This window comes from Passer domesticus, chromosome 7 (assembly GCF_036417665.1).
Source record: "Passer domesticus isolate bPasDom1 chromosome 7, bPasDom1.hap1, whole genome shotgun sequence".
Taxonomy (NCBI): domain Eukaryota; kingdom Metazoa; phylum Chordata; class Aves; order Passeriformes; family Passeridae; genus Passer; species Passer domesticus.
Window position 1 is genome coordinate 33,985,304 of NC_087480.1, and position 20,437 is coordinate 34,005,740.

The window sequence follows — 20,437 nt, forward strand, 5'->3', positions numbered from 1 at the left end:
GCTCAACTTTAAGCATGAAGATAGGCACGATTCACACACACAAAGATACTTCTGGTCCCGTTTTCTGAGTGATTGTCTCGACCACCTTAATAAAAGCGCAGGGCAGTAATGCAGCTTTGTGCTCCCACAGTGGCCGAGAAGCAAAAGACTCTGCAGCTACCCCTTACAAGAAGCAGAGAATATTTCCCTCCTCTTTTGAGGTGAGCAGAAATCTTTGTGATCACACAAATAATCAGTGGCAGAGCTGGAGAGAGGATTCTGGAATCCCTAAGCACCTGGCATGGCACTGCTATCACTCTGCCCCCAGCAGAGCAACATTTCATCCCACCTTCCCCTACCAAAAGAAAATTACAACAACAATAACAAATAAAAATGCCATAAACTTAACTGATATTTTATTGAAACTTAACAAACCCGGCCATAAAATTGAGACTGGGAGGGAGGAAATAAAAATAAACAAACAGCCACAAACTCTAGTTCTGAAGAGCGACGGTGTCTTGGAAATCATGAGGAGCGCTGGAAATGTCACTTACAAGATATACACTGCTATTGGCAAGGGGTGTTTTTACAATATATGTGCATATCTAAACGGTAAATATGTCTTGCTGCTGATGTGGATGCAGAGATAAATATGCGCATACCAATGGCCCTGCACGTATGGATGCATTTGGATCAGAGCTGTAATTGCAGAGCCCTCTGCACTGCCACGCTGCTGCTTCAGCACTCACTGTCTGTGCACCCACCATGCCCAAAATCACAGTGCCCCAAAGTCTGAGACCCAGCTAAGAGGGGACCTAGCTGGGAGAGGGGGCAGCACTGGGAAGAGCCCTGAAAATTTAGACTCGGATATCCTCCAGAGAGATAAGATCCAGGAATACAAGTCAAGTCCTTCATGAGGAGGCCTCATTGTAAATCTAACCTGTCTCTCTGAAAGGCTCTTTTCCTGAATGGGTGGTTGTAATTTGGTCTGGAATTCCTCAGGAATTGAGAGGTTGTGAATGAGAGAAGCTCATCTTTGAGCCCGTGAGCCCCGGAGGAAAGCACTCTGATGTTGGTGTGGAAGTCCCTGGAATTTTTGTGGGTAGATAAAAAAACCTATCAGAAAAGCCATGGTTGCAGCAGTGTGGGAGAGTGTTTAATCTTCAGCATCCAGACATCTTTTTAACACCAAGACTCATCCCCACTATTCTTGGTGTTGAGTTTCTATCAGCACCAGCTTTAGAAAGAGTGCTGGAAATGTGTGAGCAAACTCTGGCAGTCAAGTCTTGCTCTGGGTGGAAGCCTAAATCCAAACAATGCCTTCTAAGAGATTTCTTCCACATCTAACACCTCTGATGAGTAAAGCCCACCTCAATTTTGCCTCCATTTCAAAAATCTTCACAAACTTGACCGCTGGTATTTCTTACACCACTTTTACAGCTCTTCAGAGAGCTTCTTCTCCAACTTCTCTGATGTCTTCTGTGTTCTGACTGTCTCAACTTCCACCTCCAGTTCTCCAGGACCTCTAGTTTTCTCTAAAGTATCTTGACAATTCAAATGGTACCATGAATAAACAAACAGGGTAATGGTGTTCACTGGAGCTGAAATCAAGCCATCCTCATCTGCTGCCTCATTCCACCTACCACCAACAAGAGAGATCCAGCTGAACCTCTGAAGTGACTTTGGTCATGTCTACAAGATTCCTAGCTGAAGTCAACAGCAATGACACACATGCATTGAGAACACAAGATTTATGCCTCCTGTGACTTTTGTGGTGTCTCTACTGTGGCCAAAAATGAGGGAAGAATGTGGTGATGGACTGTGTAACTCCTTAGCTGGACAAAGCCACAGTGCAGGTCCAAAATCCAGGGATGATCCAGCAGGACATTTGTTCTTTTTCACTTGCCAAACATTGAGGACAGTGAAGGCATGACCAGAACAGTCTCTGCTGAAGCATAGTCCTCTCCAGTGGTGTGTTCTGGACACAAATGGAGGAAGGCAGAGAAGACACCTATTCCTGATGAAGTTTCCAGGCAGCAGCTTCACAAGAAAATTTTGACAAAACAAAAAGATGGGCAGGTAAAAAAAAAACAGCTTAGGACAATTCTATTCTGCATTCAAGATTTCACTGGATGCCATCACCTGTGCGTGGCCCTCGAGGACTCTAGCTGGCAAAAGGCTCTGCCCACATAAAACAGCTTTCATTTGCCATGTGGTTTTTGTGCTGAGGTTGTCCAGGAAATCAAAGTGAGGATGGGGAGTTGTTAGCCCAAATGAGCCAGACTTCTCAGCTTATTTGAACATCTGGCCGATAAAGCCCAACCGCGCGTACTCCGGATGAAAAGGTGTTTGACATTCAGGCCTGGGTGACTGAGGATGGGGGACCCTGCTCTCAACCTGCCAGATGGCCAGACAGATGCAATCCTTGCCCTTGTCAATGTGTGGCCAATCTCTTTGACTGACTGTAGCCATTCACCAATCTCCAGTAACACGGGCATCAATGAGAGAACAGATGGGCCTGCGTGGCCACAGCAGAAATGAATTTAGCTCCTGTCCCAGGTCCCACTGCATCCAGTTCCACCTCCTCTTCCAACATCACAGCCCTCCAGGGACTGCACTGCTGGTCACCTCTTTCTCATGACCTCCCTCTGCTTACTTTCTTTCCACATGCTCTATAATGTATTTAAACCAACAAGTCCTACACATTCCCAGAAAGTCCTATCTTTGCTCAGGCTACTTCCTCACCAAAGTCTCAGCCAATGATCTGGGAACAGAAAGAAATCCATGGTGTAAAAGGAGAAGCACTGGCCATCTTAGCTCTTCACCTATTCCTCGGCTTCCATGATCCTCCCTGGAGAATTCAGCACATCTGATGGCTCATGGTCCTGGACACAATCGTCCCAATCTTTCTCAGACAGGTATTTGAGACCTTGCATGTGCAGGTTTGCTTCTTGCTGCTAGGACCTACAGGACAACTGAAGCAGGGGAGACCACTTGATGTCCTCAGGACACATCTTTGTCCCAAAATGTGACCATGCAGGGATGCTCGACTGAGCTGTTACATCTGTGTAGTTCAGCTGGGAAGATCTCAACTGTCAGAGATAAAAATCCCACACAATTCCAGCTGTCTTCTCAGGAGAGGATCGACAAGGACACCCAAACCCATCACCTCTGCAAGCTGACCAAGAGCAACAGGGGCTTCCCTGCTGCTCTGCCACTGTTGCAGCATTACAGGCAGGGTGTGGGACCTGGGCCAGGTGAGGAACACTTTATTTCTAAGCAGAAGAAGGATCTCTGTGGCCTGCAAGCTCCCCTCGCACTGCTTTAGCACCGCTGACACTTCAGGAACGCGGAAAGAGGTCAATGACTCCAGACTGCAGACAAGTGAGCCACAAAGAGGACCCAGGAGCTCAAGTTTTCCCTGTTAATAACAGGACTGTTTGTCCTTTCTTGAAAGTGCAGTGTTATCCAGGGATTATCTCAGCTGTTTACTGCAGGGCACTGGCCAATTTATCTCTGAAACAACCGCGTTACTGCCCGTGGGGAAGGCGAGGAAACAGCCCTGCTCTGGAGCACTATTTAACAGGTCAGGCACTGAGGAAATGCTTATTCTCCTCTGTGCAGCCCAGATCCTAACCCACTCAGGCAATCTGAAACTGTTCCCTTGCTATTCCAGACCTTTGGATCTGACTCCAGCTGAAGAAAGAGGAAAAGAAGGAAAGCTGCATCTCTTTGGTCCAGACTGATGTGGGCTGCAGGACAGCATCACAGGCAGCAGGCCTCTCCCTCCACACACACAATTCTGCCCTCTCCAGCAGAATTCCCTCCAGTCTCTTCTACAGGGGGTGTTAACACCAGGAAAGCCCACCTGAGCAAGTGTTTTGTGTGAGCTCTTTGGAAAGAATGACACTTTTGAAAATGCAGTTAAATCTTCATCAGCTGAGAGAACGGGAGGGGAACAAAAATCCCCAAACCAAAAAGAATCAAACAAAACTCCAGCAAACTGTCTCTGCAGAGCTCTGCTGCATCCATCTAAGCCCTCAGAGCACCTGAGCCAGAGCAGACACACCTGAGTGAAGAAGAGGTGGGAGAGACTGTCCTGGCCAGAGACCCATGTCACTGCTTCCTCCCTTTGTTTGACCCCTGGCTCTCAAATCCTCCAGAGCCAGGGGTGTTTCTGGAGTGTCATTCCTCTGATACCTACAGAAGCAGGGTTGTGCTCACTACAGAAGCACGTCCTGATGGCAGCCAGCATCTGCATGGCCTGTGTGACATCCTGCTGCCCACCATCCTCTTTGCTCCCTTCCTGCCTCTCTGATAACACCAAGCATCACATCCCCAGGGAAGGGCATCATGAGCAAACACTCAGCTCAAAGGCTCAAGGGTGGCACATTCCCACTTTCCCTCCCACCCCTAAAAAGAAAACAGGCACACAGATATTTGCATGGATTACAAAGTGTATGGCACCCATGAAGTTATTTTTTTTTCCCCCTCTCCTTGTAAACAAATCCCAATTTTCCATTGCTCTTGGATCCGCATCCCCTGATCGTTTTTGGGTTGGCCAACCTTGCAGCAGGCACCAAGCATGAACTGAGCATTGTTCTCTAGCAGAGGAGTTGAAATCTGGGCAAAGTGCTCTGTGCCTTTGATTCTCAAAACAAACACATGGAAACCACAGCAAATGGGAAGGAAGAGGGGAAAGGGAAGGGAACGACCCATGAATTTCTCTGGATTGCACTGACACAAAGGGAAAATAAAATTCACACAGAGCACACTCTTGCAGGTGATCCAGACACTGTCATGTAAGCAATCAGAGAGATAACCACAACGGAAAGAAAATCAAAGGATAAAAATTTACCCAAAACAACCCCCAAAATGGCATGAGCCAGGACATCTCAGAAATGCTGGGGTTTGTCCATTAGGATCACTCATGCTCTCAGCCCCAGTGAAATAAAATCATTACACAATAACTTTTCTATTACTTGTTTTTTTTCTCCCCCACAAAGTGCAAGCAATCCCAGCCATGGTTTGTGGACCACTCTTCTGGTTTTGTGTTTACCATCCATGCATATAACCCCCACCACAGCACCACCAGTCACAAGGTATGATCACATCCTTTTTTTCCAACAAAAAACAGAACAGGGAAGGGGAAAAGGGATAAAAAGGAGAAAATAGGTAGGAAAAAAGCAAAGAAAATAAAGTCACTCACCCCCTCAAAAACCCACCAAACCCACTTCCCTTTCTTTTTTTTTTAAGACCACAAAAATGAGCAAACCAGACCCAGAGAATAAAAGCTGAAATGACCAAAAGGAGAAAACAAGAGAGAGACTAGAGGGAGAGGGGAGAACGGACAAAAAACCGAACACTGACAACCCAAAATAAAAGATAAATAAAAACTAACCAGCTGAATTGGGAGTTGAGGGTGAGTTAGCCTGGCTTCCATGGGCTGACACGTTGGTAGCCGTGACAGCTGTTTTGGCAGCATAAATATTGGCTTCCTCTTGAAATTTACCTATGTTCTTCTTGTACCGGATTCTCTTATTTCCAAACCAGTTTGATACCTAGAGCGAGTTCAAGAGGAGACAAGGACAAGTTAAGGTTTCAGCTCTGCCACGTGCACCTGGGTGAGGAAGGTGGATTAGTTCAGGTTAAGCAGTGCAGATTCTTCTCCCCCCTCAGTTTTCCTAGCACCTTTCACCCGTGTGTGCCACACCAAGCCCAGGAAAGGTGATGGGAGCCCCTTGGGAGCACTGGGTTTGTGTGGGTGCAGCTGGTTCTGCTACAGGTGGGATATTCCACAGGAACCCATAGACCCATCCCACAAAAACCTTAAGATGGATTCAGAAAAACACGACAAAGTCAAATGACACCAAAGTTGCACAATTTGAGAACAGGTGTGTGTCATTTTTATTTGCCTCCTCTGCAGTATCCCTTTTGATGGGACAGATGCCCTGAGTGATCAGAGAATTGACTGGGGCCTGGCTGACACACAGAATTGCCTCAGTATCAGCAAAGCTCTCTTTTGGTCCATCTGAGGGAATCAGGGCACAAAGCCAGAAGTGGATGCTCCTTGTCCAACTGAGCTTGGCTTTGCAAGGTTTAGCATGAGCCACTGCATGAACCAGGAACTTCAGGGGAAGGATGGAGAGGAGGCACAGGACTTGTCCTAAAACCTAACTTTGGTCCCAGGAAAGAAGTGTGTGCTTTGAGAAAGGGTGGAAGATGTTTCTACTGTTTGCCCAGAGACAAACTGATGATATTCCTGTTCACTCGTGGGCACTATCTCACACTGAACTATTTCACAGAAGACATGGGAAAGATTCAACCCCACAGCTTGAGAAGCAGCTCTCAGCTTCTCCTTCATCAGCACTGAACACAGGAATCAGGGTAATGTCTTCCTATGTGCAGGTCTCTAGGCAGAAGACAACTTCCAGCCACTACTGACTCTGTTTGAGAGAGCTTATCAGGATGAAGGGAATGGGCAAATGAGGAGGATGCTGCAGCTCTCCAGAAAAGTTCCAGCACTCCTAGGACTGCTTGGAGCTGCAATCTTGAGCTAGCAAGACCAACCCCTTCAGTAAGATTCCAAGGACAATCTCCCTTTGCTTGCTGGTGAGCAAGTACATCAGTGCTCCCTCTTCCAAATAAAGTGAACAACAGCCAAAGACACAGAACACAATAATGGATGTTCATCCTTTGAAGCCCATGATTTCTTCCTTATCTTAAGGAAAGCTTGGGCTTGTGTTGATAACTGAAACCCGTAAGCTTTTATTCCTGGGCTGCTTTCTATCTGCAGTGCTTATTAGAGCCTCCAGCAGCTTCCACACAGAAGTGGCTCCATCCACCAATTTAATGGCTACTGAGCTACAGGTGTCCAACCCTGCAGAGCAGGAAAGAGAAATAACCTGCAGAGACTCAGATCAGCACCCAGCCCAGATCTGGGAGAAACATTTTGATGGCACCACCAGGAGCTGGTGCTGTTGGCAAGGAGCTCCATTCCACCTCTTGGTGCAGCTTTCTCACTAATGACAATGTGCTCCTTCATGATCTTTCCACATGGACATCTCCTCATGACTGCTCTTCTGGCTTCCCATCCTGGGTGAACTCTGAGCACCATGGGGCAGGAGGCTGGAATACCCAGCCACCACAACCTATCTGCATTTTAAAATCTGTGAAGCACCTGCCTAATCTGATCAGACTCCCAGTTCAGATCAACTCTGCTCAGGATGTCCACACATTCATGGGACCTGTGTTCCCACTGAGCCTCAGCAAAACCAGACCTGGAGGTGTGTTTGTTTCTGCCTGATTTGGATGAAGAAGGGAGGCAGATCCTGGAGACAGGCACAAAGCAGCCTTGATACACCACACTAAACCACCTCCTAAGTGCAGCCCTTCTCCTGGGCATTTTGTCTTTGCAAAGGAGAAGTTGTAAGTGTGAACAGACGAATTAGAAGTGAGAGGGGAAGCACTGAGACAGCTGGAGCTTTACTTAAGCCAATATGTGCTGTCTCCTGTTGGTAACTCTGGGAAGAAGCAACGTTTGGGTCTTCCAGCCCAGGAAGCAACTGGAGTCACTCAGCAGGCACTCAGCACGGTGATGACACCTTCCCCTGGATGCTGCTGCTCCTGCTGAAGGCAGACACGCTCCCACAAGGACACCAGATGCTGCTGCTGTCTGCAGTTTACTCAAGTGACGAGCAGGCACGTGCCTGGGGCTGGGAAGCAGCCCAAGGCAGGGAATGCCATGGGAGCCTAGAGGGGCTGCTCAGCTCACATGAGGACAAGCCTACCACAGGCCACAAAGACTGGCTCTCAATCACACAGCCTGCTCCAAAAAGAGAGGAAATAAAGAAGGGCAGGCCTCAGCAATGTATGGCTGAATGTTTCAAGGGCTGGCTGCACTCGTCACAAATCACAGCAGCTCCCAGGTCAAAGCTACAGGCTCCAGGAACTTTGTGGCTTCCTTGAACATATGGAAATAATTCATTTTGTCGTTGCTAACCCCCATGTTCTGAGGGGTGTGCAAGTCAGGGAGATGTCATGTTCTGCAGCACAAGGGTAATGACTGAGAGAAGGACCCTGAGAAATTCCACCCTCATGAGCACAAACTGTAACTGGTGCACCCAGGTCCTGCCCACCTGGACTTGTCCATTCTATCTTATTAAGCAAAACCTGCACAACTCTTCCTACTGCTTTTAATCCCTTGAAGAAAGGACTTTCAGATCAAACAAGCTCCTCTTTCAGGCCAGGCCAGCACTAATTCCTTGAGGAGACTCTGCCCCTCTGGGTGCTGCCACATCATTTCAGTGTTGTCAACACCTTGGCTGCACACACAGCTCCATGGAGCCCTCATACCTCCTAAATCCACCCTCAGACTTCCCTTTTCCATCCACAGCTTCAATCTGCAAGCACCATCTGCACTCCCACCCACTCTCACTAACCTGCACTAAACAGATTTAATAATTAAATGCTCAGCACTGGATGTGGCTGACTGGTCTGAGGTCTGGAATACCCTTCCCCATGCTGAGGTTTCCCACAGGTCCAGGCTTTGAGCTGTCTTACCTGTGAGACTGTGATGCCACATTTCTTGGCTAGCTCTTCTTTGGCTTCCTCACTGGGATAAGGGTTGCTGAGATGGGAATAGAAATACTCATTCAGGATTTCCGTGGCTTGCTTGTTGAAGTTTCGTCTCTTCCGCCTTCACGTGAAGAAAGAATGGGAAACAGAAGGAAAAGGAAAGGGAATGAGGACCAGGGATACAAAAATATAATGCCATTTTTGATACTCTTGAGTTTCTCACTTTCCTCCTTCCCCCCTCTGCTTGCATGGAGTGCAAGACTCAGGCCAGGAAGTTTCTGATCTGCCCCTTGCTGGTGGCTGCTCTCTCAGCACCTTTCAAAGCAAGCAAGTCTCCATCTCAAATTCATCACTGTATCCTCCAGCTCACAGCAGAGTCTGAAAACTGGCATCCAGCTCCTCCACCTGGGAAGGTGACTCCTGACACCTGGCTGTGGTGACCAAAGACAGTGCTACTCTGCAAAGCTCTGTGCTGAGGAAGCAGGGCTGGATATATCCTTGGGGAAGTCTGTTCCATTCACACCTAAGCATTATTACCTGTCTGCCATCTCTCTCCTTGTACCTGTGGTGTAGCTGCCTCTCCTCCCCATAGCAAGCTACAGCCCAAGCTGCAGTCTGCACCTAACCAGCTTGGGAAATGAAATAATTTTACAGCAATTTGAAAATCTGGGACAACAAAAACAGTGGGAAAAGACTGGGATTCTAGGGGGGACAGGATGGCCTGGAGGATAAACTTTCATCCCTAACTGAAGTGCACATTTTCACCACAGAGGCTTGTTGCAATGTGCCACAGGATTTCCTTCTGCCACAGCAAAACAGGGTGTGCAATTCTCAAGGTACAGCTGGGAGCCTCACTGATGGATGTTTTGCATTGCAGTCCCTTCCCCTGCTGAGCCACAGACCACTAAGGGATATAGAATTCCCAGAATGACTGGGTTGGAAGAGACCTTCAAGATCGAGTCCAACCCACCCCTAACACCTCAACTAAACCCTGGCAAAAAGCAGGCAAAAAACCCCTCTGGCTGCAGACACAGCCCTTCAGCTGTGCCCTCTTTTACTCCAGAACCAAACCCGCCCAAGGAACCTCCCAGACCTCCCACACTGCAGAAAGGTTTGGAGGGCTGCGGGCTCACCGTGCGTCCAGGAACCGCGAGCGCAGGATCATGACGGCTTCGCACGTGCTCTGCTTCAGCTGCATCTGGATGGAGCTGAACTTGCGGTGGATGATGCTCACCATCCGCTCGATCTCCTTGGGCGAGATGGGCCGGGTCCGGCTCTGCTCGCGCAGCAGGTTCATCACGTGCGTGGTGAACTCGTTGCACGCCTGGCATGGCAGGAAAAGCAAAAGAAACCCCAGGATGGGAAGGTCATTCGGTGGTGTCAAGGCAGCGTGGCTACTGGGGGAGATGGGAGTGCTGGCCTCGATGGCAGGGGCTTTCCAGAGCAGGCTCAGCGCTGGTGCTCAGGGGATGATGCCTTAGGATTTTAGCTTTTGTAGTTTTCATATATTTTGTATTTTTTTCATATAGAGTGTTAGTTAACTCTCTTCACGTTTTGGTCAGACGGAACAATTCCTCTAGGCCTGAAACTCAAGGACAGCCTCTCTGCCTCAGGCCCCAAAAAGGATAAACAAAAGTGAATTGGGAGGGTAGCAAACTGCAGGTGTCTGACTTCATTACCTGAAGCTGGAATTGGAGAATGAACTCCTGATATGCAAATAGACCAAACTTTTACGTGTCTGAAAAACTCATGATATGGTCCAATTTGGGTGTTGCCCCTCGGTGAGGCTTCACCTGCCCTTCATGTACCTGAAGGCCCTTCAGTAAATATTTTATCCTTTTAGCTTTGTGTGTAATTAAGCTTGAAAAAGGCATCAGGGAGAGAGAAAGTTCCCTGCTCTGCCAAGCTCAGGGTGTGAGAGACTCCCAACAAACATGCAGGGAAAGACAGGAGCCCATTTCTTTACTCTCAGGGAGATCATGGATGGAGCTGGGGCAGATGAAGCCCTAGCATTCATGAAAAGCATGAACAAGTCCCAGCCACTGTTTTCCTGGCGGTGACTGGAGGAGCTATGGATTTATCTGAGGAGGACCATGAACCTTCTGACCCACTGCCCCTCCTCCTGCAGCCCCACCATGAGTCCTGCAGAGCCCCTTGTGTTTCACAGGAGCAGCTTCCAGGGAGACAGGGCCCTGCTCCATGCTCTTGGCACATCAGGTAAGGAGTAAATAAGGATAATAATTAAAGCCTGAGTGAGGCAGGAGCCCTGACAAGTAAGGGCAAGCAGGTAACAATCCCAATTAGTCTGCTGCTGGCACAGCACTGTCTGCCTGCTCCTGCTGTCCCCATGCTGTGCCCTGAGGACAGGACAGAGAGAGGAGCCAGGGGACAAGGGGGGATTTTGAGGCCAGATCAAGGCCACTTCACTTCCCTCTTCCCTCATCCCCACGAGCACCTCACTGGCATGATGGGATCCTCTGATTCCCAGAACCAAGCCCCAAAAACCAGTGGACAGTGATGGCTGGAGAAGCCTTAGGTGCTCCTGGGATGTGGGTGGCTGCTCTGGGGACTGCAGCTCCCATGCCATGATGGGGAAAACGGGGCTGGCAGGGGAAAGAAACACTGGATTAGTGGACTGGTGATGGGCTTGACTTGCTTGTCTTAGCCCACCATTCCAAACTGAATTCCCACCACGGCTCAGACCCAACAAGGAGACATCCCCAAGGCCAGCTCCAGCTGCTGACTCCCATCTCCCAGGAGGAGTGCTGGCTATCAGAGCTCTCAGCTGGGCATCTCACTGCTCCCAGACACCCCAGCACTTTCAGATCATCTCCTCTTGGCACGAAATAAAGAACATTAAAGGCAGAATCACCACTGATTGCTGTGCTGACCCAGCAGCAGCCAGACTGAGAAGCCAGGGGCTGAGCTCCCAACAGCTGGACTGGACAGAGTGGCAAGGAGGTGGAAAAACCCTGAGCCCTGGACTGTGGGTCATGGTACCAGAGATGCTACCAGAGATGGTGGACCAGCAGAGCCACTTGCAAAGCCACTCAGTGGCAAAACCAAACCCTGTCAGTGAGTTGTGAGAAGGAAAGATGTGGCCCATCCTACCCAAAACCCTGTTAGTGGGTTGTGAGAAGGAAAGATGTGGCCCATCCCACCCTCTGGACCTGGCTAAAGGCTTCTCTCGCCTGGGTGTCTCTTTGAGGAGCAAAAGCAAAGCAAAAACAGAATCAGAACATCAAACAAACAGAACTCCTGCCCAAGGGGAGGAAGAAGCAGGAGGTCCTTCCCTGAAGCCTGTCCCTGTCTGTGCCAAGGGCCTCTCCTTGGACTTGGGCAGCAGAGGCCACGAGGTCTCTCTACCCAAAGATGATCCCTGAGGTGCTCTCCACTCCCACCCGTGTGGGATGGCTGAGGCTCCTCCCTGTGCCTCAAGGGAGTGACAGCAAGGGCTGAGGAGAGCCACCAAAGGTCATCCTTCCAGCCAGCCCTCAGGCTCTGCCAAAATGCCTCTCATGGCACGACTGTGCTTGGCTGCCCCATTACCAGAGCCCTGCCTGGCCAGCCTGACTCCAGTCTGACCCTTCCCTCAGCCTGGCCAGCGTGGCCATGGGGATGAGACATCCCCCAGCCCCACCACACATCCTGTTAGCCAGCCAGGTAAACTGGAGGCTTGCACTGCATCTAAACCAGAGATCTGAAAGCCCACTTAGGCCCTGGCAGTGGAGCTTGTTCTGCACCCAAAAAGTGGGAGCCTTCTTGTTCATATCCCTGAACCATAACCTTGGGGTAGAAACCACAAGGGCAAGGTGCACAGCGGCCAAGAGAGGTCTGCAAAACATCTGGAAGCACTTGAAAGCAATTGGTTTTGAGCACTGACCTGCAAAGCTCTTCATGAAATTGTCAGTGTTACCAATAGCTGTGTTCATAACCCAAGTAGTTTTTCTTTTTTAAGAGTAATTTATTACTAGAAAAAAGATATTTTTTTTCCCTGGAAAGAGAGCTTTTCAAGGAGAAAATACATTCAAGGAAGATTCTGATTCAAGTCCTGCTTGGACAGTTGTCGTCATTGAGGCCAGCATATCAGAGAGGCCTTTTCCTTCATAGGGCCAGTTTTGGGTAAGGTATCAGGGGAGGAGTGAAAAGTGAAAATCCAAGGGGCAACCCATACTGTGGCCACAGCTCCCTTCACAGAGAGCAGCAGGCACAACTTCCCAAGGATTTTTCCTGGGGAAGGCAGTGGGACCCTCAGAGAAGAGAAAACAATTCTTTCTCTATTCACTACTCCTGTTGTTTGGCACACGTGGAATGTGTTATGGAGATTGTTTGCCCAAAGTGATTTGTTAACTGGACACTGGTGAAAGCTGTTTTTATTCCTTGGCCGATTGGGTCAAAACTGTGTCGTGGCTGCCTGCAGACAGTCACGGGTTTTTCTTCAGTATCTCTTTAGTATGGTATAGCATCTCTTTAGTATGTAATATAGTATAGTATTAGCGTAATACAGTACAGATTAATAAAGCAATTGTTTAGCTTTCTGAATCATGGAGTCAGAGCACATTATTCCCCACACTGGGGTCGCCCTGCATCGATACCCATACCCCTCACACCACATCCCAGCATAAAAACCCAACCCTACAAAAGCATGTTCTCACTCCAGCACCCAGATCCCATACACTCCTAACAACAGCTGTCAGCAGCGATCCAGGCTGTGCGGATCCACGCTCTGCTCCCACCAGCACGAAGGAGCCTGTTACCTGCTCGTACTTCTCCAGCTCCGTGTGGTAGATCTGCCTGATCTGGGACAGCTTGGCTCTGTAGTCCGAGTGCTCCACCGAGTTGTCGGAGCCGGCTCCTCCGGACGCGGCGGCGGCGGCGGCAGCGGCGGCCGAGCCCCCTCCTTTCTCGGGGCCCGCCACCCCCTCTGCCAGCAGCATGTTGTCTAACCTCATCAGCTGCGGGTCCGTGGGCTCCTCCTCCTGCGCCCCCCGGATGCTCAGCACTGCAGGAGACACAATGGGGAGAGGAGAGTCACACCTGGGTTTTAATTCGGGGAAGCTCGTCCCAAGTTGGACTGACCCTGTCTGTAAGAGCCGTAATGAGAGGTGTGGGACTCCAGGCAGCTCTTCCAAATGCAGTTTATTACATGCAAGATGTCAGAGCAGTCCAGGGTCGTGGGCGACAGAGCCTGTGCCCACAGCTGTCAGCTGCAGCTGCAGGCAGGCCTGGAGACCCTTAGTTTAGGTTGCAAATGCATTATATACTTTTCTTTGCTGAGCATCTTAATACAGTAGAACAAATCTATACCTTAACTTTTATCTATAGCCTATCATAACTACTACAATTACCATATTCATGTTAGTATTCTCCAATCACTAAATGTTAGTATATTACAGTTTAAGCTAGAAGTTGTTTTTCAGTTTTCTTGCAGTGGAAAATTCTGAGACCTTTTTTCTACTTGCAACATTTGTTGGCTTGTTTGCCTGTGCTATCTTTCTGCTTGGTAAAAACACCTTCTTGTTTGAGGTGGGTTCATGCTTTGTTCTAAGTCATAAAAACCCCTTCTAACTAACATACCCTTTGCCTCCCTGGTTAGCCAGTAAGACTGGCTCAGCAATTCTTTTCTTCTATATCAAAACTTGCTTCCATCTCTATTCCTTCCTCAGCTTCTCATTCAAAAATCTTTCTGCTAAGCATACGTATCTGTGAGACTTTCTTGTCAAACTTTCATCCTTCCCAACACCCGTCAGCAGGGGTTTTGTCCCTTCCCAACAGGTTCCCCAACAGGTTCCCCAACAGGCATCCTGATGCTGCAAGTACTCAGCACCAAGCTTGGCTTCACTCGTCACTGCTTGGCACTCCAGCTCCCTGCTCCTCTCCCTGCTCCTTCCCCTCCTTCCCGCAGGACAGATGTAGGGCAGACCTGGCAGTGAGCTCACCACAGAGCTAGCCCACAAAGCCACACTTTCTGCTCAAACAAGTGGCAGAACTCCTAGCAACAGCAACCAAAAAAACCAATAAATGTACCCATGCTTGCTGCCAGAAGAGATAGGGACCATATCCAGACTCAAGCATGAGATGGGAAGTTGGAAGGGAAGTCTCTAGCCCTGGTTCCATCTCGCTCAAGGGTCCCCTCATGTCACCCAATATGTCATTTCCATCAACCCCAGATGGCAGAGAAAGACTCACAGAGCCCGGGGCAGCTGTGCCTTGGTTTCCACATCCTGAAATACAGACTGTGGAGAGGGCTTGAAGTCCATGCTTTTAGCCATGCATTGGGAACATGTAAAGAACATGTATGAAATAAATTTTATTCCTGGAAAAATGCCTTTTCTTTAAGAATCCAGTCATTCCACTGATGCTGAGAAAAGGAGCAATGATGAATTAATCCTCCCAAAGTGATTTTTCAAAAAAAGAATCTTCCTCCCATCTTTGTGCTCCCTGCCTAAATTACTGCTCCAAGTAAAAGTTATCCTGTGAGGGCTTTCCTGGAAAAACAAGCCAACAGCTTGGGATGTCCAATGTCTGAAAAATGGAGGTGCCCTATGTGCTCCCCCCGTGCTCCCCTCCAAGGTCTGTGTTCAAACACGGAATGATAACGTGAGACTTCCACATGTACACACACAGAGCTGCATAAGAAATGACATAAATAAAAGAAATCCTTGATGAACGAATTAAAAAAGGCATTTCCTAAGGGAAAACAATAATGTTTCCCCATCTCATCTGGCACGGGGGCTCTGAGCACACACACCCCATGAGCACACACTCTGTGCACATCCAGAGCTGGGAAATGCTGTGTGGATTTTGATAAAGCCATGCCTGCTGACAACTGAGATGAATCTGACCCCCTCCCAATCCACGGCACAAACAAGAGCAAGTGATTATTCCTGTCATTTAAAATAAAAAAGTAGGGGAAGATCTGTTAGCAACAAGAAATAAAATCACAGCAGCTAAAAAACCCCAGCAACCACGGGGTATGGTCTTCCTACTCTGCAATAAGTTAAAGATACAGCTATTATCAGTATAAAATTGAAGTAAAAAGACCCTGTTGAGAGGTTTGGTTAAGACTAAAAAGAGCTTTTCTAAAAAGCCTCAAAGCCTACTGAAATTACTATTTTCAGGACATTTCATTCATTCGTTTAATTTTATTTTATTCATACATTTGGATCAGTTACTCATTCATGCATTTATTGGCATTTTTTTGTGATTAAAATATGCACTGTCAACAAAGGTAGGAAGGTGGGCAGAAAAAAAACCCAAGAACAGTAAAACGGGAACTAAAAATAAATAATTCCACGCTAGGGAGGATAATTTCTACATGGAGGAATGAGGGCAGAGTGCCAAATTTGAAGCTGAGCCCTCAGGAGACAGGACCAGCATCTCCCCCCACCACGGGAGGCTTCCCATGGCACCCAGCCATGATAAATAGATCCTAGGGGAGAGGACAGATTTCATCAAGAAAATGGTTCGGGGTCTATGGTCCATAAACTGAAATATGAGGCAAAAGTAGCCAAATCCCTTAAAAAGAGAAGAGGAAAGTTGACAGGATGCAGCAGGGAGAGAGACTTGTCATGAAAATAAAGTGAATAAATTCTTATTCTTCCAGGACAAAAAAAAATAAAAAATCAGTCTATTAAAGCACATCAAAAGCCCAAATACAAAAGGAAAGCAACACAGGTTAAAAATAAAAAAAATATTAAAAAACACCTCAAATAAACAAATCAAAAGCGGAGTTGCCAAAACAGGCGCATCTGGATTTCAAAAGGGAAATATTTTTAGATTAAAAATCTCAGGAATCATTGACCTGACAGGTAGGCACGAGTGATTAATTAGTTTATGTTTAGAGAGCTGCTTCGTGATGAAAAGTGCTGCGTGTTCCTGGGAGCTTTATTCCTGTGCCACCAGCACCCAGTGGAGGGGATGTGTCCCCCACAGCAGAGACCTGAACCCAGCCTGGGCTTGGCTGCTCACTCACAATAAAGCCAGGGAGTAAATAAATGGAAAGGCCAATGTGTCTGAGCAGGACTGATGCTGCTTATTTATCCCTGAAAGGCTGTGCTCAGCCGAGGAGAAGACAAAATGATTATTTAAAAGCTCCTTTTTTATCTTCCCAGTGCTGGACCCAGCTCTGACACACCTCCTGCCAGGATGCCTGGGATGTTGGGCTCCTTGGAATCTCCCATCCTCTCTGTGATGGGATGAGGAGTTTGGGATGGGTTTGGCAGCACCCAATCTGCAGTGCCCAGGCAGCTGGTGGCAAAAGAACCCTGCTCCCCCACAAAATTAAAACAGAATAAATGAAGCAGAATGGTCCTCAGTGGTCCAAGGCGCTCCAGGCATGTAGGCACCCAGGCATCCTCAGGACCCCCATTTCCTGCTCCTGATTAAAGAAAGAAGGGAAAAAAGGAATAACAAAAAGAAATACAGCGATTGGCAGCCGGGGGGGAGGAGAATTCCTGCAAGACTTTCTGTCCTTGGCTGATTTCCTGCTGGCTTGGCAGCCTCTGGAGCTGTGGTGCTTGCCACTAGATGGTGCTCAGCCCTCACCCAGGTCCCCTGCTGATCAAAATGCCTTTTTAGATGTAAATATATACACACAACAACAACAAAAAATTTTTAAAAGATCTATATGTATATATACACATAGATATATGTGCTTTTTATATATACATATGTATATGTATATGTATATGTATATGTATACGTATACGTATACGTATACGTATAGGTATATGGGTGTGTTTTAAAAGCAAACCCAAGGCATGTGCCCTGTCCCCTCAGCTGGAACGTGGCTGTCACAGGGTCACCATCCCTGGTGGCAGCAGCAGGAGCACCTGGGGACCATGGAGCCACCAGCCTGCAGTCCATGCATGGTCACCACCAGGGTCACAGAGACCCATTCCAGCAGCTGGAAAATGGCTCCCAGCTCCCACACTTGCTCCTTCTCCCCTCTCGAGGAAGGGATCACAGCCAAGGGTTCAGAGGACATCCCTGGGCTGGCTCTGTGGTGTGGCTGCAGTGCAGGACACAGGAAGTGGTGGCAGGATTGACCTCAGAGAAGCAGGTGAGAAGACAAAGCCAAAAGCAGCTCCTTGGCTCCGTGCCTGCCCTGTGATTCAGTGACACAGGATGGAAGGTGCCTTGAGCCACCAAAGCTTCCAGATGCTCCAAGGTGCTTCCCACAAGATCTCCAAGGAGCACCTGCAAAGCTGCTAGCTCCATGCTCATGTGAGATGAGCAGCCAGCACCCCACATGTCCCCACATCTGTGCCTGGTGTCCCCTCAGGTCATGCAAGCTGAGGCACAGCCAGGGCAGGAGAAAGAGCACTTGCCAGACACCTTTGGAATAGACACCACTCTGGGGATGGCCTGGGCCTGTGAAGACACCTAAGAAACCCACAAAGGAGGGCACCACTCTTCTGGTATCCATGCCACCATCCCCTACCTTATTTATTCCATTTTTCTGGAGCATTTTTCCAGAGGAATCTGAAAAGCACAGGAGCTGAGCACAGTCATCTCTTTTCTCCAAGACCACGCCAAAACACTTCCACTTAGCAACTCTTTCCTCTCCACCCCTTCCAACCCCTCCAAATTAGAGGTGTGCAGGCAAGAGAAGCAGAACATCACAAAGGCAATCAAACATGCTGGGAGTGATGGCAGAAGCTAAGCAGGAGACTGTGGCTTAGCAGTGACAACAGCAAAGGGCCTTCCAGCTCCATCTTTCTTCTAGAAAGGGCAATTTATCCCGGTGGTCAGTGTCTTCAAGCTGAGGAGATGTGGGAAGCAGGGCCAGACTCCATACAGTGGTGGTGAGACATGATGCCAACCCAGGTTGTGACGGTGAAGGAATCACTCCCCTAGAGCCAATAGACTTCAGCAGTCAAAAGCACGGTCTTGCAGAATTTCTGTGACTGCCTGGTTAAGATTCCCTCTGACCTCATCACTCTCTACAGCTCCTGAAAGGTGCCTGTGCTCAGCTGGGGCTGGGCTCTTCCTCCAGGCAGCACTGACAGAACCAGAGCACACAGCCTCAAGCTGCTCCAAGGGAAATACAGGTTGGATATTAAGAAAAAGTTTTTTACAGAAAGAGTGATAAAGTTCTGCCTGGGGAGGTGGTGGAGTCACCACCCCTGGGTGTGTTTAACAAAGCCTGGATGTGGCACTGGGGGCCAGGGTTTAGTTGAGGTGCTGGGGCTGGGATGGACTCGATGATCTTGGAAGTCTCTTCCAACCTGGTCATTCTGTAAATTCTGTGTGAATTCTGACGACACGAGCTGGCAGTTCCTCTGCAGCCCCATTTGCTGACACCACCAGCCAAGGGCTGGATCTGTGGCTGGGCACTTACACAAACCCTCCCTACAAAGGAACCCGCTGGGTGGTTTTAATGAGCCCCAGCTCGGCTGCTGCTGGATGGGTTTTATCCTGGTTCTTTCTGCCCATTCTCAACTTGCTGAATTGCCTTTCCAGGGGGACATTTTAAAGGAGAAGGAGATTTCAAGTAAATGATTGCAACTTATCGAAAATAATGTGCTACTTAGCATCGGAGACAAGCATCCTGGCAGGCAGAAATGGGAAGCAGTGCTGGAGCAGATGGGAGTAATTACGTTGTGATTTTCAGAAGGGTTTTCTTTTCCTGCCTCCACTGTGCCTAAGATGTACTGGGAGGCGGGAACAACCCACCCAACAGTGGAGTTTTGGGAGAGGAAGATGGACAATTCCTCTTGTCAGGTTGTGAGGGGGCCTTAGGTGTCACTTTCTCAGGGGAAACCAGGGATGTCCACTGCTGGTGGAGCATTTCTGGATGCTCTCTGTCCTCTCACACGGCCTCAAGAGGGTGAGATGCCTGCCCCCCTTGCACCAAGGCACTCATCTGCCCCAGCAACACCCAACCCAGACACCAAGGTGTAGCCCAAATCCTTTCCTGGAACAGTGGCTGCCCCTGAGGGTGGTACAGACAAAAGGACGTGGCAGTTTCTCCCTGGGAGCCCCAAAACTCCTGCACACATTCATTCAGCAAACAGCCTGGCTTTGAAACGTACCTGGGAGATCAGCTCTCTTCCAGCTTTTTGGGATTTAGGATCAGCAACATTTGCTTGGGGAAACCCAGCTTCAGGACTCACACAAGCTCACTGGAAAATGTTTTTTTAAAACATATTTTTTTACAGCTCCACGTCTAAACAAAAGCCAGCAAACACAAGGACAGCTGTGATGCCAGCAAATGCCTCTCCTAACAAAAGCAGTAACTAATCACCTTACTTTAAGCCTATCTCAACACTCCCTCGAGCCTGAGACTACATTTGTGAAGGCTGAGGATCAGAAGACTGAACTTGGGACAAGAATACTCTCACCTGCCTCATATTTGAGGACAATTACACGTTCAGGGACTGCATCTTCCCTGTGTGTAGTCACAACCAAGTGAGCAGAACTGGGGTTTGCTTCCTTGGCTGATCCTTGATGCCATAGGCTTGAGTTGTTCTTCCCAAATTTTCTCTGTGCAGAGACTCCATGCACCTACCTAAACTTTTGGGTTTTTCTCCTATCCAAGTGTACTTGCAGCCTACTTTCTTCTGAAACAGCAAATCCCCCAGAGCAAGGAAAATCCAGAGTCTTGGATCCTATCAGGGAATCCTGGAACAGTTTAGGTTGGAAAAGATCTTAAAGATCATCTCATTCCAACCCCCTGCTACAGGGAGGGACATCTTCTACTACTTCAGGTTGTTCCAAGCCCTGTCCAACCTGTGCCAGGGCCTCACCACCCTCACAGTGCTCTCTTTAAACACAAAGTTGACTTTAATATCCAATGCTCAGAAGAAATGAACTCCCAGAGCTTTGTGGAGGTTACTGAGTCTTCACCCTGCCAGGTCAAAGGTCCATGGGACAC

General features: G+C 48.5%; 1 protein-coding gene across 2 annotated transcripts in view; it reads right to left on the reverse strand.

Moving 5' to 3' along the window:
- PBX1 (PBX homeobox 1) overlaps positions 1-20,437 on the reverse strand; it is a 129,080-nt gene that overhangs the window by 14,111 nt on the left and 94,532 nt on the right. For both annotated transcript variants that reach the window (XM_064427598.1, XM_064427597.1), the window contains exons 3-6: positions 13,314-13,558; positions 9,690-9,880; positions 8,542-8,677; positions 5,381-5,540 (exon numbers count right to left, since the gene is read on the reverse strand). In XM_064427598.1, coding sequence (XP_064283668.1) covers positions 5,381-5,540; positions 8,542-8,677; positions 9,690-9,880; positions 13,314-13,558 — 732 coding nt within the window. The remainder of the gene's footprint in view (positions 1-5,380; positions 5,541-8,541; positions 8,678-9,689; positions 9,881-13,313; positions 13,559-20,437) is intronic.